Source organism: Balaenoptera borealis, assembly GCF_965194805.1.
Source record: "Balaenoptera borealis genome assembly, chromosome: 16".
Lineage (NCBI taxonomy): Eukaryota > Metazoa > Chordata > Mammalia > Artiodactyla > Balaenopteridae > Balaenoptera > Balaenoptera borealis.
Genome location: NC_138872.1, coordinates 41,345,353 through 41,371,859, shown reverse-complemented (window position 1 = coordinate 41,371,859; position 26,507 = coordinate 41,345,353). Strand labels below are relative to the sequence as shown.

At 36.0% G+C, this 26,507-nt stretch overlaps 2 protein-coding genes across 13 annotated transcripts in view; one reads left to right on the top strand and one right to left on the bottom strand.

The window, feature by feature from the left end:
* MACROD2 (mono-ADP ribosylhydrolase 2) overlaps positions 1-26,507 on the bottom strand; it is a 1,990,905-nt gene that overhangs the window by 1,655,973 nt on the left and 308,425 nt on the right. The gene's annotated exons all lie outside the window — the stretch shown is intronic.
* FLRT3 (fibronectin leucine rich transmembrane protein 3) lies at positions 1,965-25,016 on the top strand. 3 transcript variants are annotated; one of them, XM_082359064.1, is made up of 3 exons: positions 1,965-9,875; positions 18,045-18,246; positions 19,822-25,016. In XM_082359064.1, exon 3 carries the CDS (start codon positions 19,865-19,867, stop codon positions 21,812-21,814), a length of 1,950 nt encoding a protein of 649 aa, XP_082215190.1. In that variant the 5' UTR covers positions 1,965-9,875; positions 18,045-18,246; positions 19,822-19,864; the 3' UTR covers positions 21,815-25,016. The 3 variants fall into 3 exon arrangements, with proteins under 3 accessions (XP_082215190.1, XP_082215189.1, XP_082215191.1); XM_082359063.1 differs by having other exon boundaries at positions 18,045-18,804; XM_082359065.1 differs by lacking the exon at positions 18,045-18,246 and having other exon boundaries at positions 9,654-9,875.

Below are 26,507 nucleotides of genomic sequence, written 5' to 3'. Positions count from 1 at the left end.
ACATCCTTTCTGGAGGGCAATCTTGTAATCACAGCAAATTCATTTAAAATGTGTCAGCTCTATGAAGCATTAATTTTACCTCAAAGAAGTTATCTTAATAAATTTGAGCACAAAGATTTCATTGGAAGCATTTTCGTCATAATTCTGCTTATAATCTGGAAAAATTGAAAAGCATGCAAATGCTGGGAAAGACAGGCTAGTCATGGTGGTTGCTATCTCTGCAAACAATGGCATACTATGCTCCCATTATAACTGATGATATCCAGGCACATTTGATAGTGCAGAGACAAGTTCACAATTTTCTTAACTGAAAAGAAGTTATAATAATAAGTACAAAAGCAATAGGTACAATACATGTTTTCCTAATTTAATTTGTTTATATATAGATAGAAGTTATAAAAATCTTAAAGGCTTTATTTTTATTTTCCTCTTATTATCATTCTTTTCTAACTTTCTACAACAACTTAACAGTGTCATTTAATGGCTGTAAACTATAAAGTGAATTGGAACAGTTGATTGCAACAAGTCTGATGAAAATAGGCAGTAGTGGTCAATTCATTTCTTACCATTAAGACATGGATAACTGGGTCCTAACAGCATAGTATTTGGAGTCATTTTGTCTCCTCTCAAACAACATGCATTTATTTTTAAATAAGATTGTAAGCATCCCATATTAGAGATATTGAGGGAAAAAATACAATTGGGGCATAATTCCACCAAAATCAGTCCTTGAGACTAACAGGACAATTTGGTTTTCTTTAACTGATGAGTGAAGAAATGTGTTCATTTGTTTACTAATGAAGGATGTTGTTCATAAAGGATAAGTCAAAGGCAGGAACGAGGTTCAGAAGAGCCAAGTGTAAACAGAAATGCCTGTTAGGATTCTGGCACATTACATGGTAGATGACATATTCTGAACTGGTATAACTTTTCTCTGAATGCTTTCTTTTAGGTACTTTCTGTTACAAATTACAATGAACCCTAATGCCACAGTACTTTTATTCCATGTTCTAAGACCTATACGTTTGTTCTGGATGCATATTTTGGATGACTCCATTGCCTCCACTAACATTACAGTGTTAGACTAGATGTTAATCTGGATACAAACCAGAAGGCTCTGAGAGCTGCCCCATATTCCTAATGGACACGTGGATGATTTACTGTGACTTGTGGGCTCATGCACACACCCCCATTTAATGCACACGGCTTAGTTAGGCCATTCTAGCTTTCTCGGCAAGTGTCAGCTTTCACCATCCTAAAGTAGATGGTTTCCTTTCCATACAGAGAAGACCCTTCCTTGTCCAGGGATTACATTCCTGGATGTAGAACAGATAATAACTCGGGAATCCCATGGACTCTATCGTAAACTTACAACGAAAAGCTTTTCGAAAACCTCAACAGTGTTTCCTGGAAGGGCCTAAGAATGGTACGAGCAGAGTCAGGTCATGGTCCTTAAAAGCCCAAATTAGTAACAAATCTCCATTTTTGACTACGCTTTCCCCTCCTCTGCAATCAAATTTTAGGATTTTAGTCTACACTTAGCTTTCCACCAGTCTTTTCATAATATCACCATTATTGGAATACTAGTCTCATTACATTGATACTGTTACTTTGCTCAAATCTATGAACTTCTCTTTTCTTCCTTACTGGCCTCTGTAATTCAGCAACCTCTTCTATTCTTCCCCAAAATTCATGACAAGGATGGGTGAGGGGAACGTGCATCGTGAATGTTCTCAGACAATTTCTTCTGTCTTCCTTGCTTGAACTTACCACCACAGTAACTGGTAAAGACTTCAAAATCTACCTACTGTGGCTCTCTCTTCCTCTCAAATTGTTGCTATTTTAGCAGCTTTGGTTCTTTCCTTAATGTCTCTTCAAAAACTTTCCCTCTTTAACTGCTGTAAGTCTCATTTCAAATACAGTTTTGTTTTTTTTTTTTTGTTTTTTTTTTTTTTTTTTCAAATACAGTTTTGTAGCCCAGAGTACATTGCTTAAATTGCTCCTGACCTTCTCAACCACGGACTAAGGTCAGGTTTCTTTGTTCTTTGGGATTGCCTAGGAGCCAGTATCTACCTGTCATGAGATGGTTTTGGCCCACCTATAATCTATGTATTAGTGGATGGAGCAACTTTAGAAGGTTGGTTAGAGAGTCTTTGGAAAACAGAGAATGAGTCAACATGACCAGACTTACAGCACATACCTTAATATCATCTTCAGAGTACCCAGAACAAGTTCCTGCACCTGCTATGCAATTATTAGATTATCAGCTGCATTAGAATGGAGATGGTAATATTTTATTTTGTTCGGTCAAGAAGACAAGAAATAAATATGATTTAAAAGTTCCTTAAGACTATTTTTGTTTAGTCAAGAATATAGGATATAAATATGATATAAAACATCTTTATAATTACTTAACATTTATAATAATTTATTTCAATATTTCTAATATTTCTACTTCCTGTCAGAAAGCTACGTCTACTTTCTATCTGAAAGCCATGTCTACCTTCTATTAGAAAACTACACTGGAAACACATAAGATGCAACATAATTTTCTCTAACTTCTTTCAAAGATAAGATAGAAAGATTTGCTTACAAGGAACAAGTAATAACAGCAATGCCAACAACAATAATGATGATAATATTGATAACTTAATTACAGTGTACAAAATATGGATAAAACTCTTAGCTTTTACTGCACTTAAAATTCTAAAGTAAAAATCAAGCAAATATAAAAAGATGTAAACCCTACTTCCAAAAAATTTATTTAAAAAACAATGTTAACCTAGGATTTTTTGACACCAAACCTCTGTCATTTACACTTTACTTGTTCTTTTCCCTTCTTTTGTCAGCCAATAAGCTTTGCTCTTTGTCAATAAGATGTGATCTGATAAGCTTATTCCTGACTTGCCCCAGGGAAGTAGGGGAGGACTTCAGAGAGACAAGTCTGTTCCCTGGGCCAGTGAAGGAAACAAAGAGGAGCTGCTTGGGAAGTGACTCAAATAGTTTCTGTATTGCTTCTATGTAAACATGAGAATTAAACTACCAAAAAGCTTCCTCCCAAACAAAAATTACTCATTTTTAAAAGTAACACTTTGTTAATCATATTTCAATTCTATCCTCATTTAAAAAAACAATTTATTAAGAATAAAAGCTCATTAAAACATAAATATTGGCAATATTTGTGCACTTTTAATAAAACTTGTCAAGTCTAGATCTTAATTTTTAAACACACATATGAAACCTAGTGAAGTATTTGTAAATTTGTAGCACTAATACATTTTAAATATCAAACAAAAGGAACAAAAGTTTAACTAATGAAAGAATTATAAAACGCTTTTAAATTCCCCAAATTTAAGGTTAATCACTTAGAATATGAAGGAAGTGAAGCAGAGGGGACTACAGACATAGTTTAATCTATCTATAACATATTTGTCATAAATCATGGTCAGGAAATCTAAATAGATTTATATTTGAAAGAATTTCCCATGATAATTGTTAACTATTTTTATTTGGAATAGATGGTATTGTAAAACATTCGCTTAGTCCAGATCTAATCAATCGATAATACTTTATCCCTTAAAAAATCTTGCAGATAATCAATACATGCCAGTTTTTAAGGGAAAAGTACTAACTGTAGTACATCTGCTTCTCCCAGAAGTACCAATGAGGGACAGTTTCCATAGTCATTTATAAACAGATATAATATAAAACAGTTTTTGATTCTACTTTAAACATGTTTCTTTCAACATTAAACATGTTTATGTACCTAAGTAATCTGGACTGCACTGAAATAGCAATCCTAAAAGAGGTAATCTCAAATACAAGGAGAATACAGAGCTGGTTTGGAAATAAGATAAGTCTGACAACAATTTCAGGAAATCTTCCTCTCAGAAAGTCTATTTGTGTACCTAAAATTAGCACCAATACTCCAGAAACAGTGAAACAATAAGATGGTTTGCAAGTGACGACAGCTTTGGCTGAGATTAACAGCAAGCTATGTAGATAGAATCATGTGGCTTTGGAGCAATCCACTTGTATGATATCCAGTAAATACATATCTCAATGATCAGACATATATTGATCTGCTCTTAATAACTGTAAGCCATTCCTCCAAAGCTATGCTTTATACTAATCATTTTCAAGAATAAGGAATTTGTCCTTTGATTTGTAATTAAGTCTCAGAACAAGCCTTAGATACTGTTATCTCAAGGTCTGAGCATCCAGGACAGTAAGCAGAAGCATTTCTCAAATTGTTTCATTTCCAAAGATAAACTGTTAAAACACATAGCTTAATTTAACATTAGTGGATTGTGCCTTTTGAAATGATCCCGGCCCTACTCATCACTATGAAGATAAAAAGCAACTATCTACAAGTTTTAGCTTTGTCTTGGTAAGTGCTTTCTCAGATTTAATGAGCTCTTACAATGCACCACTTTATTGAAGTCCATAATAGCAAAATGAGGTGGGTCCCATGTCTCCATCTTCATAAATGAGAGAACTGAGGCTCAGAGAACTGAAGTTCTTTTCCCAGGGCCACACACAGAGTATCAGAGGGAGAATTCACTCTCTGCTTGCCCTAAGTCTGCTTTTTCCAAGGTCCATTTTAAAAGTCTCTTTTTGCATTTTAAAACAAAGTGAGAAGGGCGACAGGGCATTAGGGAGTGGGAAGGGGTCAAGGACACAGCCTACATCAGCTGGAGTTGGATCATGCATCGTCTGCATGGCCAGACATGAAAGCACAGAAAAGGGAAGAAAGCAGGGATCAGCAGGCTTTCCATTTTGCACTAGGCAGCTGTCTCAGCCCATCACCTGTGGCCAGGTACTAACCTGTTCTGAACCACAATTTCTCCTCTCTTTCCTGGGAGGCCAAAGGGGTGCTTTTTTCTCCGTTTTAAAAAAATCATCTTTATCCCAATCCCGAAAGTGTAATAAGAGTCTAACTTGGATGTTGGGGAAAATAAGGGTGTATCAGAGGGTGGGCAGACAAGCAGGCAGGGAAATAACCACCTGGTTTTTCTCTTTGATTTCTGTTTCAAGTCCTGTAATGACAGATCTCACTCCAGTGCAGTATGTTTTGGAAATATACTTAACAGGGATATGTGATTATTTTTAGGTACATTTTAAGTGTTGACTAATAAAAGGCAAATATCAGAACAGAAGAGCAGTTTAATATAGCATTTTTAAAACCATTCAGTATTCTAAGGCATCCGTGACCTGCTATAATCTAATTATTTCTCCAACACCCTTTGGAATTGTCCAGAAAGATGTGGTACAGTTTCTAACTGGTGCATTAAGCATCTGGCCTGACTTCACAGAATTACAGATAGCTGAATATGCACTCTCTATATATTTTATTAACATCCCAGAGGTTCACATTAAGATGTAGTACTGATGTGCCCTAACTTGCATCACTACCTGTTGACAGAAAAAACTGGGCTAGACTTGAGAGGGTCTACAAATAGAAAAATCTTTTAAAGATGTTTTGGCAAGTTAAACAGAACTTTGGCTTAAAAAAAAAATAAAAGAAAGAAAATAAAAAGAGCAGCTTCAAGTTTATAAATTTATAAAACATGCCCAAGTTTCAGCATGCCAAGTCCTCTAAAAATGAGCTAATCTCCAGCATCCGTTCCTTCCTTCTCAAACTAACAGTGTCCAATTATCCTTCGGATCATACCCTGGCCTCCATTCTCAGCCGTGTGTCTGAGTGGGGTTGACCCTACCTACAGCTCTTACAGGGGGCTTAAGCTCACCAATATATCCCCCCATCTTCCTGTAATAGGTTCAGGAATGAGCATGTGATCAAGATTAAACAAATGAGAGTGAATCATACATCTGTGCATGTGTAGGAGCTTCTGGAGGTGACCTCTCTTCCTCTGAACACTGCAATATGGGAATGTGATACATGGAACTGTCACTGCGTAAGGGAAAAGCCTGGAGCTGCCAAGGATCGGTTGTACATGATCTAACACTCCTTTGCCAACACTGGAAAAGCCAGAGCCAGAGAGAAACTGTTTTCTTGTTGACATACTTTAAGCCACTGTATCAAGCTTTACCTGAAGCCAGCCAGACCATACATTTGAACTTCTCAGTTACATGAACCAATAGATTTCCAATTGTTGATTAGTTAGTAAGGCTTGAGCTTTCAATCACTTGCAACCAAGAAATTCTCAACTGATAATAAGCCCAAGGCATTTAATATACCAAAAGCCTGAGCTGATTTTGTTGGTTGGTTTGTTTTTCAGACAACTTTGAAGACTTTATTCTCAGGAAGAGTCGTGAGGGGAAGAAAAATCATCAAGGATGTTTCCTTCTAAAACCTAAGAGAACTTTAATACTTTCCAAGATTAAATTTCCAATATCATAGTTGGAGGTGGTCTGGGGGTCATCTAGTCCTACTAGCTTCTTTTACAGGGAAGTTTAACAAATTTGTGTACAATGAATGAGTGAATGAGGAAGCTTAAGTTTAGGCAGGTTGGAAGACCTGATTTAAATTGTTCCATTTCAGCTGGGAGTTGTTTATAAAAGAGGTTTAGTGGTGGTTGTTGTTTTCACTTGGATACACAAGTAAATAGTAGAGCCTGGGAAACCTGATTCCAAATCCAACCTCCCCTGTCCTCCATCAGGGAGCGAGCGTCTCTTACCCTCTCACAAAAGCAGAAAAACACAAAGTTCTTCGATATGGCCAGTTTAGATAGTCTTAAGAGTTTTAAAATTGGAATATGCTAGTGGAGTTCATTTTCTGGCCAGTTCTTTACCCTCTGAAATGCATTTTCTCATGTACAGTGTTAGATTCACAGGCTAGCCCACAAAACAGAGCAAAATGCAAAAAAAAGGACAAATGCCTTTTCAATCCAAAACATCTAGTAGAACTCAACTAAGTTCTAAATCCTGAGAACATGGGACCATGAAATGCATGAAGACAACAGAAAAAAAAAAAAAAAACTCAACAAGAAAATATCCTATTTGCCTACCTCCTCCCTCATTTCCTGGCTATTGAACAACAAGAGTGTGAAAAAAATCTGTCATTGGTCCTCTCTGACCTCCCTTTGTGCATTCTTCTACCACTTCTTAATGTCTCCTTTTTTCAAGTGCTCAGATGCCCTCATCTTAATAGAGGCAGTTACCATTCCTTTGGGACTTACTATGAGTCAGGTACTGAGCTAACAATTTCAGAAATATTTAGTAATTTGTCTACAGTCATGTGGCAAAGCCAAGATGGACCCCAGGTACGCTAGACTGTGAAGGACATGCTCTTAAACATTAGTCTACACAGGTGGGTTCCCCCATTCAGAGCTGAGTTCTCTCTGCTGTAAGAATCAGGTCCCCCATTCTTATCACAGCCCAAAGGGCTTCTCACTGAAAACTGTCTGCCTTCCTTCCCCTCCTACCAGGACAGCCATCCCCTTATTGTAGGTAATCTCCCTTAGGTAACAAAGGAGGAAAGCAATCTGAATTAACTCAGGGTAACTCAATCTTTTCAGAGGTGGTCCATTTTATTGCAAAAAAACGTACATATTATTTTAAGTTCGCCTCCAACTGGCAGAATTTCAGACAGCTGATAAGAGCAAGAAGTAAAAACAAGAACAAAAACAAAAACAAATGGAAGCAGCAAAAGAGTATATATTTTGGACAGGGTGGGCTGATAGGAGCTATCTCAAGAGTTTGCCTCAAAAGTTAGCACCTCTAGTACAGATCACATTTTTCATAATCTCTTGCTTTCTTCTACATTTTAATCCACAACTTAAAAAAAAAAAAAAAGGAAAGAAAGCAACAGTACATAATTGGCATTCAATAAATTCCTGCTGCCTTTATTTGCCATGTGGTGAAATCAAACCCCAGAGCAGATAATATGAAGTCATGGCAGGCTAGGGAATGGAAACCTCAGAACTCCTAACTCCCGGGCCAATATACCTTCTTTTAGATACTGATAACCAAAATTGTCCATTTATCGTTCTTTTCTGTTTAAGGTCTGCCTGAATGGAGACAAAACTGATTAAATATTGATATAAGCCCATAGGAATTTGGCCAGGCAAAAAGTTCTTTTTAAATATAATCAACTCCCAACTGAAAATAGCTTCTAGAAAGAATTCTTTCATAAAACAATTTAATCCATGTGTTTATTTTGCAGTAACAGGAAGAAAATCCACCCTTTAACTGAGGGATTACCTGTTCGTCCCACCTCCCTTTCCTCCAAAACTCCAGCGGCTGCATCTCAGTTCAACTTTTGCTACCTAACATTTCTAAGAAGTTGGCTTTTCAACAGACATTAGAATTCTAAAACTCCTGTATTTAATGGGTCCACCCTCAGAGGCCAATAAAAGTGCAACCATAGAACAATAGGGGTCAATATACCTCTTATCAAGAGTTCACCTTCTACTGTGCTATCATTCATTCTTGGAGAGGAACTCAGAAGGTCAAACTGCTATCAAAGAAGCATGTAAATAGATAAACTAAATGAAGCTAATGAAGAGACCATAATCAAATACTCCTGGGAAAGACAATTATCTGGCCTCCTTCAGAAACAAACACTCAGAAACTTCTTAAAAGCACAAAGGAGAATGCTGTGAACCTCTAATAAAACAAATAACATTAGTTTAAGGAAACTGCCCTCCAGGTAAATATAAAAGCAAAATTCTTCCCAATAATATTAAAGAGTGAAACGCACTTAGTGGAAAACTTATGAGCCTAAAGCAACTCTTGACCGAATAGCAGAAACCAGTCTATGAAAATCATAATTGAAAATAAAGTCTATAATTCTGCTAATTAGACACAGACATTATAAATGTCTATGTCTTCCACTGTCCAGTGTTTATTCATATACATAAATTAAAATACAATAGTTTAAATACAAGCAAAACTACCCCTGAACAGTTTCTTTCTTCTTAAGATGTTTGTATCTTAACTCATGTTCAGAGCAAAAACGTATCAGAAAGGAAAATACTCTATTTAATTTTTCAAAAACTTTTTATTTTAGGGAGGATGCCTTAAATATGAAAAACCTACTATCTACTAGGTTCTAAAGAAGATGGACAAATAGTGGGAGTATATGAAAAATACTTTCACTTCTTAAAACAAATACATATAAAACAATAACTTATTACCTCCAGGAAAAAGAACTGGTTACCTTTCTTTTTTTTAACCTTTTGGCATTCCTGTTCCCTTCCCTTAAATAAATCAGTTACTTATTTGAACCTGCTTTCTGTTCATTTCTCAAATAAATATTCACTGCTGGGGTTACTAGCCTTCACAATTATAACATTATTGTAACTAGTCAAAAATGAAAATAATATGATTTTGCTTAACTTCTTTTTAATACAGATGGCTTAAAAATAAAAAGAACCAGTGTCTTTCTATTGTAATCTTATAAATAGCCTTCTAACAGTCTTGTATTTTTTATAAGCTTGCTACCACTCCCCTGTTGTAGTAAACTTCAGAAAAGGTTGTGATTCCAAAGGGCTGCCTACCAACCGAATGGCATCCTGGCCTTGGCAGGCTGAGCGCCTCATTCTGGCTGCTCTCACTCCCTCTAGCGATGGCAAAGCTCATCTGTCTGATCACCCAGTTACCTCACTGAACGAGAGCTTGGCGAAGTCCTGCCCATCTATGACATCACCCCCTTTTTCAACCACTGCGAGGTGAAGCTTTAACTTCAGACTTGGAGGTGGGCTGTGCAGTAAACTGGAATGCTGTCCCTTGCTGGCTCCTCAGTGGAGGCGTGATCCGAACAGGACCAGCTCAGCCTGCAGCTGCCGTTGGCTTTGTGTGGACTGGACGCCGAGCTGGGCAGAGGGGGAGGGTTATTACTCCAATTCCCGGGCAGTGGAATTACAGCTAGAGCGGCAGAACATATGGGATTGCTTTTTCTCGCCTTCCCGGTAAGTGTTTCCCATGTTTTTCCTTATGATTGTCCCAGAAAGTTTGCTTGGTTTTACTCTCTAGAAAGAAATGACTTGGTATCATGAGGCATCCAAATACGAACGTTTGCTCTGTCACCAGGACGAGCAATGTATGTGCGTGCAAGCCAGCAAGGAAAAATTGGACTGTTACAGCCAAATGCAAGAAGTTTCTTGAAACCTTTCTTTCATTAAAAAAAACGAATGATAAATGGCTATTTTCTGTCTCGTGTCATTGCTATTTGAAAAGAGCCTTATAGAAAACATTAAGTTGGAAAGTTAAATGTTATATGTTAAGGAATACGAGGCAGATTTTTTCACAGAGAGGAAAGCAAAAGGTCTTGCTAACTTGGTGTGTACTGTATGTGTGGTATGATCACCAATTGCTGCTTTTACAACTGTGAAAGAAAATCAATAATCCCTCAGCCCATGAGTACGCAGTACATGAAAAGCATACATCTTGCTCACAGCTAGCCCAGCTACTCCTGGAGACTTATGTGCCTCTGGAAGGATTAACAGCTACACCTAGATTTTAAAGCTTGCACTGCTATCCTGCCAGAGCTGCTTCAAGCATTTCAGGCTTGCAAATCTCAACTAGTGAATTCAACTCAGAGGAGGGGGAGACTCTCTTACAAACCATATCCCCTCTCCAGAAGAACGCCAAAATCCATTGCTTGGGCAAATGTAGTATGTGACTAGCATAGTAATTGGCAAAGTCTACTCAGAAAAACTAACAAAGCTCAGCCTGGAAGTTAAGCCTGATGTATGCAGGGATTTCAGTGTGGCAGGGGGTAAAAAATGAGTAGAGCCCTCATCAAGTGGGATATGCAGAGTATCCATTCACTTGCAACTTATAATGGGAAAATCTTATATTGAAAGAAATATTTTTATACAACAAAGCTTTCCAAAAGTAGTTAAATGTATCTTCTCAAGAAAATTTTTTTTCAGTGAATTAGATCTGAAACAAAATGGTTGCACAGAGGTAAAAAGTACAACAGGCCTATATTTTCTCAACATCTGGGGGTTTGACTGTTATTTATTTATTGAGAATTTAAAAGATTTTTTAAAAGCCTTGCTATGTGCCAATCATGGAACCAAATTCTCCAATGGTTTTAACAATTAACTATTTTAAATTTTCTTAATAAATCTATCTGCTCTAAAATGCACACATATGTTCCTTCATTATAGCAGGAAACAACATGAATAAAGCCACTAGAAAAGTGCTTCAGCTGTAGCAATGCCTTTCATTTATCCCCGACCACGTAGGAATATCCTGACCAGCATAAACATAAAGAATGAATTTGTCTGTTTTCAGATAGGACCACTTATGCCTGCCCCAAAGTGACAGATGACAGATACCCATCTCTCTTGAAATGAGTAAAGAAAGAAATGAACCTTTTAAAAGTACTACAAAATATTAATATTACCGCTACTACCAATATTAATAATAATATGCCAGGTTTTAATCTATAAGAAGATTAAATCAGAGATATGCCACTTAGTTTGCAGATATATGTGTGTGTATACACAACATATACACACACATACACAAACACATACATATATTAGCCTGAAATAAAAAACAGCGTTACAAAAACATGATTGCATGTATTTAAGTAGGAAAAGCACATCTAATTTCTTTTTTAAATAGAGCACTGCCAAAAATATATCTAGTCCAAGGATCAGAAAAGATATTATTGAATGAATAAACATAATGAATTCATAATATTGTGTATAATACTGTATAATACTATCAGTTATTAATTAGGCTGTATAATACTATCAGTTATTAATTGGGCTTTTCATCCCCCCCTCCCCCATTTTAACTCAATTATGGTTAGGTTCAAAATGCCCAATTAAACACTTCCTAAACATTAACGTTTGTGGAATATATAACTGGGCAGCAAGTAAAGTTTTTACAAAAAGAAGAAAAACAGTAAGAAAATTTGTCATAACTGAATATGGCAGTAAAATAGAAAGTATGTTTCTTTTGCTTTCAAGTGTTAATTAAGGAGCCTCCAATTCCATCAAAACTTTTTCAGAGCTAAATGAAGCGGTGTGAAATAAATTTGGTTGAAATCTTGTGGCTGTCAGACTTTGTTAGCAAGCTATTAATTATCTTTACCCCAGTTTCTTCTCTAGACTATATTGCCCAATCAAATAGAAACTCCAATTACATTCAGCACCTCCTGCCTAGGGACACAAGACCCTAATGAACACTCAGTGTCTCCAGATGAAAAATACAATTATCATCTTTAAACATGCAAGTGCACTGCAGAGAGATTTGTCTCTGCTTTTCTTGGCCACACACACTAGGGCTTCCTCCTCTTTCTGGATTATTTTGAACAATTTTAAACCCTACAAAAATCAGTAGCAGAGAACTTGCCTTGTATTAATGTTATATGAATGTTTCTTTATGCTTTTATTCTTGATATGCCAAATGTTCATACCAATATTAAATTAAATCTGGTCATTAGAAAAAAAAAATTGATTTAAAACTGCCATTTCAGTGGATCTTAACTTTTCCCCCTATTTTTAAGGTGGGTGGGCTACATAACAAAGAATGTGTTTAATGCCAAGATCCAAGACTAACGTAAAATTTTTGATTAAACCCCCTTAAATATTCTTTTATTCAACCAGTTTATTTTAATAGTATTATAAATAATTGTTGACGGTCAAATGAAGACCACTATAAATGAAGTCAACGAGGGAAATAAGATTCAGTAAATTTTTCAAAGCCTGTAACTTCTTCCCTCCTTTTCTCCTCAGTCCCCCTTGCCTCCCACCCCCACCTTTTGCCCCAGAGGCCTTTACTGTTCTTCTCAACGGGAGGCTTTGTTGTAATTAAACCAGAGGAAAACTGGCTGGCAGCAGCCAACATCTGACCTAGGGCTTCTGAAAGCAGTGTTCTGGTAGAGTGTACCACCCCCCAGCGGGCAAAAACTCTACAGTAAATCTCTAAGCAATATTAATTCTCCAAAGTGCATTTTTCTCTTCAGAGCATAAAAAGGGCCTTTTCTCGACTCTTTCTAACATTCCACCATTTCAAAAACTTATCACAAGTCAACAAACAAATTTCCATCAAAGAGATGGTTTGTAAATGTCTTCTGGAAAAAGCCTTCTGCCGCTTAAGAACCGAAATAGGAATATACATTTCAGAAAGCATTTTCCAGTTTCAGAATGCAGATCAACATCGCTAAATTTGGTAAAACATCACACTAAAAAACAGTCTGAAAGCCATGTTTATGTTGCATAGGAGAGCAGGTTTCAGGACTTTGACTTGTCTGTTGACAAGAAGACCAGAGAAAACAGATTTTAAGTAAAAAAGAACGAAATGTAATCTAAGCAGCAGCTTAAAGTTGCATTTGTTTAACATATGCATAATCTCTTTCCTAGCCCCCAAATCAAGTGTCAGGAATGTATAAAAAGCTCTCTCCAGGTATTCGTCTGCTTAAATGAGAGAAAGGAGAAATTGCTCTCTCTTGATGAGACAATGACAGCTTTTGTTCTTTATTCTTTCACTTTTCATGTGCACAAGTTACCGTGGCAACTTTGAAAAGAAAACCCAGAGACCACATTTGGTTAAACACCATTTTTAAAGTGTGCCACTGGACTGTGGATTGATCAGTCTATGTGTTGATGATTTTCTTCCTCTTCATTTGGTTTAAATCAACAATACTCAACTCTGACATGAAAAAAACAAGGTGTTTTTTATGATTAGGGATGTTATCATCCAGCTCAGTGCTTGGCACACAGTAGACCCAAATATTTGTTCTACTAGAGTATGGAAACTTGAATATTAGAAATTTAAAGCATATCAACCAAATTGTACTCACAACACTGAAAAAGGCATTTCAAGTTTGCAGTGGGAAAATGTTTGCGGTTTAACAAAGATAAGCATAGTTTTAATTGCAATTGCTTAAAAGTCAATGCAAACTTAAAGCTTGTCCCCTGCCCCAAGCTCTCTACTGCTCACCTTTACCAACCTCTAAATTAATATCTTATTCATTCTTATAAGCCATGGTTTTCTAACTCATTTAGTCTGGCTTAATATCATAAAGGAAGCAGCCTTCACTATGATGAAAGATAACATCCCAGTTTGCCTTTTTGTTTTAAGGATGCTCAGTTTAACTTTATAAGCCACAACAAATGAAGCAGAATTAGATTCATTTATCACAAACCTATTGGGGGCAAGAACCAGTAACATAAAAGGAGAAAGTAGAAATACTTTACTTTGGAACTTTCATCCCCTATTTGCATAAATGAAACAAACCTTACAGGCCAGAAAACAGTCTGGATAAAACTACGTAAGAAAAGGCACACTTGCTTCTCTGCCTCTCTCTTTATAGACTTCATGACTCTCAAGAGGAGAGTTAGAGGTCCTTCTGCTTGCCTGGCATTAAACAAAAGAATTGGAACTTTCCTGAAATCTGATGATCGTGGAAAATTTAACTACCAGACAGGCTGCTTAGAAAGCATTTTGCTGTCACCATCAACTAACCTGACGTACTCCAGTTTTTCAGTTTAACCATACACGTAGTTTATTTGAAATACCATTTGTCGTTACAAAGACTTAGCATTCATAGGTTGATCATTTTTTTGAGCCTTCTAGCAGCAATTTAAACCTTCATGAATAAATTACTTTCCTAATACTCCAAATTATGATTGTATAAATTCCAGTTTACCTAGAAGTATTAACAGACTTGGATAAATTTGAGTAAGCATATATTTTCTTCAATCTCAAGGTTTTACTCAAAATAATAATGCAATTAACTTCGATTAAGAGTTCTACATGCCTTTCTACTTTTAGATTTAATATTTTTAAAAGTTTCCCAGAGAGTTAAGAGACCCTGATGTAAGGCAAAGCATTAAAAAGAAACGAAAATCTCAAAACTCTATACTCGATTTAAGATTTTTTTTAAATGAGCAATGATTTCAAATCAAAGTCAATTTAAATCAAAGGGAGCAAATAAAGGATTTAGGAAGTTAGCACTATCAACATACAATCTTAATCTAAGTGATCAAAACATGAGAAATACCTTGTCATCTCAAACATTCCCACCTCCAAAATACTGTAGTAGCAAAGAAGGAATCATATAAACATGTAGATTGCCTCAAGTTCTTGACTTTATTTAAATACCAGTTTTCTATTCAGATACAACTTCTTCAATTATGTTAGTTTTCTTAAACTATCTCAAAATGATAGCATCTTTATCTATTTACATTCTTTTAAGTGTATCATGGAAATCAACTGGAGGCTTCTTGCAAACGTGATTACATTATAAATGCATTTTTAAAAATCCACAATTTTTATTTATAAAGATAAACTGAATGGGAAAATCCATATTAAAAATCTGATTTACCAGTGAGGCGATTATGTTTTTCTTCTTTTTGCTACAGCTCTACATGATATATACTGAAGCAATGATAACAATTTTAAAAAAATTTTAAGCATTCCTTTAAATAACCAGGGTTCCATTTATGTTTTCCCCCAAGTTACCCCATTAACAATATTTTTCTAAAAGATCGATTCCTTTTTGTTCAGAAGTAATGGCCTCTTTCAAGCCTATGCAGACATAAAGGCTCTGAAGTCGATGTTGTGGAAACCAGGCCACAGTGTCCATGCCAGTGGGGATCATTTTTCTTTTCATCAGTCACATTCAACTACAATGTCTTTATGTGCGTGAATATGTAGAGCCAGTTCAGAAAGAGGGAAGTCTAAGCATGGGGGTAGGATCACTTATTTTAGATGGAGAGACCATTACAGCCTCTAATATGTAAAATAAAACAAAACTCTTTAGCACTATAGTTTTTAAATATAAAAGGTCAGGAGAAGATATAAAATATAAGATATAAAACACAATCAAGCATGCATTGAACTGTTTGAGCTTAAGTAAAGGGAGTAAGAACTTGTGAAGGAAGCTTCATTTTTCAAAGAGTATCCTTCTCTCCAGAGAAACATGCTTTATATTTTTGCCTTTTGTTTTAATGCAATCTGGGGAGAAAAGAATGGCATTTTCCAAGAATTTAATGAGATTTCAGGCTTTCTGTTAATCCCACATTATTACCACTATTGTATTAATGGCAATGTGAATTTGCATATCAAATAGAGCAGAGGAAGCAGTTTCACAAATGTAAAACAGAAAAATAAATTAATCTTCCTTCTTTTCACACCAATTTAGAATATTTTTTCTTTCTCTGGGTTAACAATGTGAAAATCAATACATATTCTTGGAGCTTGAATTGGTGAAATACTTACAGCTCAGCTACAAGGTTTAGCTCTGGTTATCATTATGATCATCACCTTGCACATACTCTAGGCTGACCAACAATTTTTAAATTCCCATTCGTCAGATTAATCTTTTCAACTTTAGAGTATGTCCTGGTGTATGAGAAATGGCCAGCTATTGGCAACATTTTAAGCAGTTTCTCACCTGTGATTTTTATAATGGTTTTGATTAGTTTTTAATGCAGTTTAACAAAAGTAACTGTTTTTTAAATTGCTTTAAATTTTTTCTTAAATTTACCAAATTACTTTATATGTTGAATAATTTTCAAGCTTAGAAAACATTTACAGAAGATACTTTTTAAAGTAACATTGTAATTATAATTTCACAGCTTGCTTTTCCATTTTCACATACCAAGAAAGCAACAGTTTTCAAGAAAATACTCCACTGAAATTCAACAATAATGAGCAAAACCCTAAAGGCATCACTGTAAAACCTCACATTAAACAATAAATCACTTAAACTTTCCTTTATGGGCACTTTGCAATATTCACTAGAGACTACTTTATCCTTCTGCTAACTGCTATTTTTACTTCAAGTTGCCTAAATAATAAATTAAATGTATCTGTAATTTTTTTTCAGTTTCCTTCTGTTAATGCAGTCTATTAGTGTTGATATCTGGTGACAAACTAAAAGAAACCGAACTTTCAAAGAGAACCAGAAACACAAATTTTGGCCTTATTTAACAGTCACTTTCAGTACTGTTTGAATTCTAGAACAGATGCTATCCTTGTTGGATGCTAGGTAATTACCGGGGGAGAAGCAAATTGCTTCTACTTTCAGGGTCAAATATTTCCATGATACCTTAATGAACCCTAATTGTATAGAAAGCCCCTGAGTGGGTAACCTTGTGTAACAGATACTGATCCTACCCACCTCCCCTGTCCACCCCCAAAAATCGTCATGCATATTAGATAATGAACAAAGCAGTCATCATTAAAATCATGAGTCTCTTTGGTAAAGCCTTAAGCCCTTTCAGAAGTGAAAAAAGACAGTCATTGGAAATTGGCATGTTCCTGTTTGAACCTAGAGGGAAATGCCTTGTCAGCTTTTGATATGCTTTCCTAATGGTCATTACAAGGAGACATTGAAATAGCGTCCTTTCTGTCCCAAATACAGTTTCTCAAGTTCAGTTTGCTAAAAATTGTATTCTCCTGAAAAAAATACTATGACTTGAACTTCTACGCTGCTTTTTGGTCAACAATACCTGAGTAACTAGAGTTTCAAGATCATCAACTAGCCCTTAAAAACACCTCTAAGGAGGAAGGTCATAGTGTCCACGTTCTGCAATTGGGAAAATTGAGGCCTGCAAGAAGAATTAAACAGGGCACTGAGCAAATCAAAAGAAACGCTTCTAAAGCAAACCCTTTTCAACTCTTTAAATTGTAGATTGTATGACTTTGTAAAACTATGTTCAGAAATGTCTAAAACGTTACCATGGCATTTCTGTCAAAAATCCTTATGTCTTTGTTCACCTCTTTGACGTGTACTTGTTTTCTTCTTTTTAAACATTTTATCATTTTATATCTAAGATTTAAAAGTGAACTTTTAAAGATTGGCCTGACCTGAATTCAAAATCCATGAAAGGGGCTTACTGCCTCTTGAATGAAGCTTTGCTTCTGATTTGTTGAACAATCAGTTAACAGTTGAAATTATCTATTTGGTGACAATCTCAACTTTGGCTTCCACTTTATTTATATAAACGGGAAGTAAAAGACAAAGAGGTCATCTTATCCCTTTGCAACAACTACTATGACGAAAGATGTGTTGCTTAAAGAAAGAAGTGAAGTTAAATTTCTAGGAAATTTCTCTAGTGTGTTAACGTTCATTGTTAATAGTTCATTAAAACATTTTACTTTCACAGGAGATGCTCAGACCCAGTGTATTTCAAGGAACAGAAACATAAAGGAAACCTAGTATGCTTCCCTTTTTTTCCCATGAAGAATATTTGAATTAAGTTTTTTTACCTCTTGAAAGAATACCTGTTCTTTCATAACCTGTGACTGCACCAGCTATTCTGAGAAAGCAGCAAGAAGCAAAAGCTGAAAATAGCTATTTCACAGCAGGTAATCACACCTCAGGATGTAGCTACTGTACAAAGTTTATACTTGGATAATACTGGATGGGAATAAAGGTGGGGGGTAACTGCCTGAAAAACCTATTACTATACAGGTCTTAGCATCATGAATGGCTTTCTTCATGAGGATCTGAAGTTACTATCTCTGACCACACTGCACAGAAGAGCCAATAAGAATTTCAAAGAGAGCAGTTTCCACTAAGGGAATTAAGCTACACAAAAGGAACCTTCACACAGAAACTCTATAAGAAAGAAAAAAAAAAAAAAACATAGGAAACCATGTGTTCTACATAGTAACAGGAAACTGAATTGTTTCTGGTCCCCACTTTAATAAGCTTGCCCACCATGCTGAACTGCAGCTGGAATGTTCATTGACAACAGCAAGCCTGATCTGGAGGTGTGTGCGGCATAGGATTACTTGAATAAACAGTGAAGAATATTTCCAAGGACTAAACAAGAGCTTATAAGTCCCAGCCCCTCACCAGGAAAATAATATATGCGCATTGGATTTTCACTCACGCAAAATTTACCCACATCGTTCAATAAGGTAGGAAAAATATTAAAGTCTTTTATTTTCATGCCTGAAATTATAAAGGCTAATTAATACCTAAAGGTGCTGAAGAAAATTTATTACACAATAGATCAGTACAAATCTATAATTCTCCAGCCATGGAGAATGTTGAATAATATTTTAGATTAGAACTTGAAGAAAGATAAATGCATTGTGAAAACATGTTATGAGATAGAATGTAATGAAAAATGTTCATAAAGCCATTAAACCATGTAGTACAAAACATACAATAAAATGGGAGAAAAAGAAAGAGCTAGTTTAACATGAAATGGAATTTTCCACTTAGATTAGCTAGATGTATTAGCTGTATGTCTTTCCTTCCCTATAGTAAATGAAAAAGATTCCTTCTGATTTTCTTGCTAGAAATACCTATCTCACATGTTTAATATTAATAATCAAAGAAAAATAACATCAATAATCAAAGCAAACACTTGGCTTTACTGGGACTCAGGATCTCAAGAGATGTGTAACTATTCCTGAATAGTAAGAGAATAGATTTTTTTTTACTACACATTTCTACACTTGTACAGTCTACCTAATAGAAAGCAGATATAAAATTTTCATTCTTAAGAACAGTAACATTATTATCTTTAAATATAACAAATCATATTCATATGTGTCAATTCATTATGAATATTAAGAAAAAATTAGACATCTGACTAGCTTGGTCAATGACTGGCTATGAAACTGATATAAAGTATTATGTAAACGCTTTAGAATATTCAATAAAACTAATTATATTTAACATTTCAAAGTCAGATAGATTTGGGACATAATACTTCTTAATACCAGAAACATTTAAGGTAAAAAGATTATGTGATTGTGTTCATTGTTAGCTAGCAATAAAACCTAAGCATGCAAAAAAAAAAAAAAATTAACTAATAAAAGTGATTATAGATGTTGCAGTTTCCACATCTATTTTGAATACCATTTTAAATATGCTGGCCTGATGGTTTTCTGTCTTTTTTTTTTGTTTAACTCACTCCATTTTAGGGCTCTGAAACTACCTTGTGTAAAGACCTCAACACTGCTGACCATGATCAGCCCAGCCTGGAGCATCTTCCTCATCGGGGCTAAAATTGGGCTGTTCCTCCAGGTGGCACCACTGTCAGTTATGGCTAAATCCTGTCCATCTGTGTGCCGCTGTGATGCCGGTTTCATTTACTGTAATGATCGCTTTCTGACATCCATTCCAACAGGAATACCAGAGGATGCTACAACTCTCTACCTTCAGAACAACCAAATAAATAATGCTGGGATTCCTTCAGATTTGAAAAACTTGCTGAAAGTAGAAAGAATATACCTATATCACAACAGTTTAGATGAATTTCCTACCAACCTACCAAAGTATGTGAAAGAGTTACATCTGCAAGAAAATAATATAAGGACTATCACTTATGATTCACTTTCAAAAATCCCCTATCTGGAAGAATTACATTTAGATGATAACTCCGTCTCAGCTGTTAGCATTGAAGAGGGGGCATTCCGAGACAGTAACTATCTCCGGCTGCTTTTCCTGTCCCGTAATCATCTTAGCACAATCCCCTGGGGTTTGCCCAGGACTATAGAAGAACTCCGCTTGGATGATAATCGTATATCCACCATCTCATCACCATCTCTTCAAGGTCTCACTAGCCTAAAACGCCTGGTTTTGGATGGAAACCTGCTGAACAACCACGGTTTAGGTGATAAAGTTTTCTTCAACCTAGTCAACTTAACAGAACTGTCACTGGTACGGAATTCCCTGACTGCTGCACCAGTAAACCTTCCAGGCACAAACCTGAGGAAGCTTTATCTTCAAGATAACCATATCAATCGGGTGCCCCCAAATGCTTTTTCTTATCTAAGGCAGCTGTATCGACTTGATATGTCCAATAACAACCTAAGTAATTTACCTCAGGGTATCTTTGATGATTTGGACAACATAACCCAATTGATTCTTCGCAACAATCCGTGGTATTGTGGGTGCAAGATGAAATGGGTGCGTGACTGGTTACAATCACTACCTGTGAAGGTCAATGTGCGTGGGCTCATGTGCCAAGCCCCTGAAAAGGTTCGGGGAATGGCTATCAAGGACCTCAATGTGGAACTGTTTGATTGTAAGGACAGCGCACTTGTAAGCACCATTCAGATAACCACTGCAACACCCAACACAGTGCATCCTGCTCAAGGACAGTGGCCAGCTCCAGTGACCAAACAACCAGACATGAAGAACCCCAAACTCACTAAGGATCAGCGAACCACGGGGAATCCAGCAAGAAAAACAATTGTCATTACTGTGAAAGCTGTCACCTCCGACACAATTCGTATCTCTTGGAAACTTGTCCTACCTATGACTGCTTTAAGACTCAGCTGGCTCAAACTGGGTCACAGCCCAGCGTTTGGATCTATAACGGAAACAATTGTAACAGGAGAACGCAGTGAATACTTGGTCACAGCCCTGGAGCCTGATTCGCCCTATCGAGTCTGCATGGTTCCCATGGAAACCAGTAACCTCTACCTATTTGATGAAACTCCTGTTTGTATTGAGACTGAAACCGCACCCCTTCGAATGTACAACCCTACGACCACCCTTAATCGAGAGCAAGAGAAAGAACCTTACAAAAACCCCAATTTACCATTGGCTGCCATCATTGGTGGGGCTGTGGCCCTGGTGACCATCGCCCTTCTCGCTTTAGTGTGCTGGTATGTTCATAGGAACGGATCACTCTTCTCAAGGAACTGTGCATACAGCAAAGGGAAGAGAAGAAAGGATGACTATGCGGAAGCTGGCACCAAGAAGGACAACTCCATCCTGGAAATCAGGGAGACTTCTTTTCAGATGTTACCGATAAGCAATGAACCCATCTCAAAGGAGGAATTTGTAATACACACCATATTTCCTCCTAACGGAATGAATCTGTACAAAAACAATCACAGTGAAAGTAGTAGTAACCGAAGCTACAGAGACAGTGGTATTCCAGACTCAGATCACTCACACTCATGATGCTGGAGGACTCGCAGCATACTGTGTTTCGGTTTTTTTAAACCTAAAGGAGGTGATGGTAGGAACCCTGTTCTACTGTAAAACACTGGAAAAAGAGACTGAGAAAAGCAATGTACTGTACATTTGCCATATAATTTATATTTAAGAACTTTTTATTAAAAGTTTCAAATTTCAGGTTACTGCTGCGATTGATGTAGTGGAGAAGCCTGAACACAATTCTATATTTTAGTACTTTTTAGTAATTTGTACTGTATTTTCCTTGCAAATATTGAAGTTATAAATCATTTACTTTGTGTTCTACTGAGTAAGATGACTTGTTGACTGTGAAAGTGAATTTTCTTGCTGTGTTGAACAATCAGAACTGCGTTCACATGAGATCCTTGTAGTATAAGCACAGGCCATTTTTCACTTTGGTATTAATAAAATGTAAAAAAAAAAACCGGCTGAATGAGAAAAATTAAATTTCAAAAGGTAGTTATGAAATAATGTTCCAATTATTAAATTTGTATTCCAGTGGTATTCAATAATCAAAATATGTGAAGTAATGGGCAATATCAGACTTGCTGCATAACTCCATTTTTACCCTAAGCAAATTAGATATCCTTAAGAAAGTAAACATATCTTCTGAACTGAATCCATCAGCTGGCATAAAAGGAGTGTGAAGTCTGCTGTTGTTAATGCCATTGTTAACAAAGCTTTGAGAATAAAGGACTTCACAAAAACAATAATGTAAGCGTGCTTCCAGTTTAGGGGGAAATCTGTACTTAGGAAAACATGAAAACTTAGACTCGCATAGCGTAATGAACACAAATCTCAGAATTGCATTCTGGTTTTGCCTATACCATCCTGATTTTTGAAAAGTCAACTCTAAAGACACAATTGTTCATGTTTATGATGTTTTTATCATAAAGGATGTCAAAAAAAACCTTACGCACATTAAAAAGGTAGCATAACCAGAAGCAATTCCCCTCAGCAATGAAGAGAAAGTAGTACTTTAAATGAGAATTTAAAAGAAAAATAAATACTAGAAATTAAACTTAGATCTGGTTTATGTGAAACATTTTAACACTGTACATAAACGTTCAATTTACGTTCACAATGATCAAGAATACTGCCCATTACTGTCACAGTTTTCGAGATATGACATAATTAACTTGTAATGTAACATTTCTTTCCAGCTTCCTACTGAATTGTGAGCTATTACTTGTTTAAAAACCTCATCACTTTTCTGTTGCCATGATTTTTTTTCTTCCCAACAAAAAACCAAAGTGCATTGTACGCCCTTTGGCCAGTCTTGTATGTGCCTTGATCCAACGCTACATGTATTCAGCTTTTAAAACTCGACAAATTTTTCATACTTCCTTAATTATGAAAAATTGTGGTCTTATTGCTGAATAAAACAAAAAAAAGGACAAAATAATCGTGCTTGCTTTTTCGGGATTATGTTACTATCACTAAAGTAGCAAACTGCCCAACACATTAGTCCTAAGTACCCCCGTGTATTTTTCTAGGCATAAAAATAAATGTTGGCTACAAATAAAAAAATAGCAGTATCTTGAGCTCGTGTATCATTTTACTTACAGGGTTCAGTGTTTCATGCATAAACAAATATCCTAACAGTCTTTTGGAATACTCTTACAGAAAACTTCAGAAGCGGTTTTGTGACCTTTCAGTCTTTGTACACTGCTGCCATTGTCCTGGCTGATACCTTAAGGTGGTTTTTGAAAAATTAATGTTTTTTAAAATAGCTTTTTGGTAGTATGAGTTGGCATCAGAGGATCTGATATCTCAGATTTACCACTTACTAGGTATGTGAAAACAAACCATTTACTCTCCTTAGCTTAGTTTCCTTATCTATACAATGGGGCTATTAATACCACCCACCTCACAGGGTTGCTGTGAGGATTAAATGAGACAATGTGCTTGGAAACTGTACAATGTTCAACAAAATACAAGTTACTACTATTATGGTCAAGCAAAGTGAGCCATGTGTTCCCAGTGGTTTGTTACATATCGCTGCTTCTACTACTCTGCTAACAAATATCTCCAACTGCCTATGAAACCTCATTTATTCATTTGCCATCTTCAAATGTTTCTCAACACTTTCTCTTTTGACTTCCTGTTAAGGATATTTGTTTTCTAGGGATAACTTAGTAAAGAAAATGTGATTAACATTGAATACAGGGAACATTTTCTGAAGGAAGTTTGATTTTGCTTCCAGAGGTTTTGAGTAGTTTAGCTACAAGCTCTGCCAGAAGTCAGGGAAATGGCTGGATGGTTCCATAAAGTCCCTATAAACCTGTGAGTTTATAAAAAGTCAAAAGCCAAGACTATTTTCCAGTTAGTATACCTTTCATGAGCACAGAAAATTTTATGTGTTCTAATACATGCATTTTAATTATTTTACCTGGGATAAATCAGAAATATGTTTTACACTAGCAAATAGAGAAAGCACTGAGAGGGTAAAAGTTTATTCTTTTACCTAGGCTTGCTATGAAATCCAAATACTTTGTTGAAATATATATATACTTTCAATAAATGACAAAACACAAATCTCCACCTTAAAGGACACTAAATTAATTATAGATACATATACATCTATCCCAAGCTAAATGTTCACAATTTTTACTGATCAGGTACTAACAAAGAAAAATGTAGGAAAAAAAAAATTCAATCCTGAATATGCAGCTTATACATTTAACAAGAATACAATGGGGAAGCTACAAAAAAAAATTGAGGGAAAAATCACTCCCCTGCTGAATGTTTGACAAAAATCAAAAATTGTTTTTGGATGCAGGCACTTGTAACTGCATTAAATCACTGCACTTACACTCTCGTTCCCTATTAAAAACAACACTGTGTCCTTTCAGTGAGGCCTATTTATTAAAAGTATTCCCCCGTACCAAAGGAACTAGTAAAAAACTCTGCTTTACTAACCACATTTTCTGAGTAAAGCACATTTTATAGGTACATGCCAACATGACAGTTTTCATGAGGAATCCAAAGAGACCCACGTGCTTTAAAGCACCTGAAGTGTGGGTGTTAAAAAGGAACCAATCCACCACTGAATTCACTTTAAGATTAGCTCATCTGCCCCTGAAAACAGTAGTGGCATTTACAATTCTAATTCCTTTCTCCTACTTAGCATGATTAGCAAATCTTAATTTAGCATAGTGTTGGAATTAAAACTACTGTACTTTATGCTTTTGGACTATTGATTAAATTAGCAAAAAAAAATAACTCATGGTATCAATCACTTTCTTAAGAACTTCAAAGTTCTTTACAAAAAAATCTCAACAGCCAATGACCTTTACTGAGTGGCTTCTATATTATAAAACAGTAGGAGCTTTGCCTTCAAGAAGTGTGCTGTCTAGAGGTTGTAAGGCATTAAACAAATAATCTAGTGAAAGTTATACTGTGACTGCAGTATAGACAAAATAATTACATCTATCTGGACGGATCAAGGAAGACCTCATGAAGGAGGTAAAGCTAGGGCTGGTATTGAAAGATAGGAAGGTATTTAAGGAGAAAGCAAGAAAAACAGATACTGGCCATGGAGAGAAAATGGTGAACAAAGTCATGGAGGTTGGAAAACAGTCGCAGTGCTCCTCCATGCTGGCTTTGGTCAGAATCACTTGGGGAGGCTCTTTCTTAATTTAACCAGGCCGCAAAACAGACCTACTAAATTTAAATCTCCCAGGTTAAGTTTGAGTATTTATATACTTTTAATTCCAAAGGTGTTTCTGCTGAGGTTGAGTACCACTGATTTAGGAGGTGTTTGTGGAAAGGCCAACAGTCTAGCTGAAACACAGGGTCCATGAAGGAGATAAAGCTGGACACATTTTTTTTATGTCAGGCTTTGTTATATTGTGTTAAGTGTGTTAAATTCCAAGCTGAGAAGTCTTCATGATATTCTTTGGCAATGGTTGTTAAGCAGGTGCATAAATAATCAATACTTTAGGGACATTTTGTAGAAATAAAGAATATTGCATGAAGGATAAAGAAGGAGAAACTGGGTGTAAGAAGACAAGTTAGACGTCTATGCAGTATTCCAGGCAAGAGGAAATAAGAGCCTGAACAGTGAAATAGGGTTTTTAAAAAAGGTGTAATTCAAAAGATACAGGAAAGGTAGAATTTCTAGGAATTGGAAACTGAAGAAAGAATAAAAACTGAAGCTAATTCTCAGCCTGAGTAAGTAAAATGTTGGTGAGGCAATTAATAATGATGGAAAATACTGGAAAAGCAAATGTCAGAGTATTTTGTACATAATGAGTTTGAATAGGTGACCATATGCACAGTACAGGTTTACACTGGCTGATTATTTTAGTAGTTCTGTCTTTGCCTTCCATAGTGACCCAATTTAGATGATAAATTATAATCACTGTAGGTTTAAAGTACTTTTATGTTACCCCTCTGGAAATGTCTACCAGGAAGTTGGAAATGAGGGTGTGGGGACAGATCTTCGGCATCAAGGAAGGGAATCCATATCTAACAGCTTATTATTAAATTTGAGAGGATGGATGAGATCACCAACAGAATGCGAGCAGAGAAAGAGAGAAAAGAGACAAAGGAACACCTACGCTTTGTAGGGACAGAAGAGGGAAGAGGAATACAAAAACAAACAAACAAAAAAACCGGAGTCACAAAGGGGAAAGATCATTTTGAGAAGAAAATATAATGAAATCAAGGAACT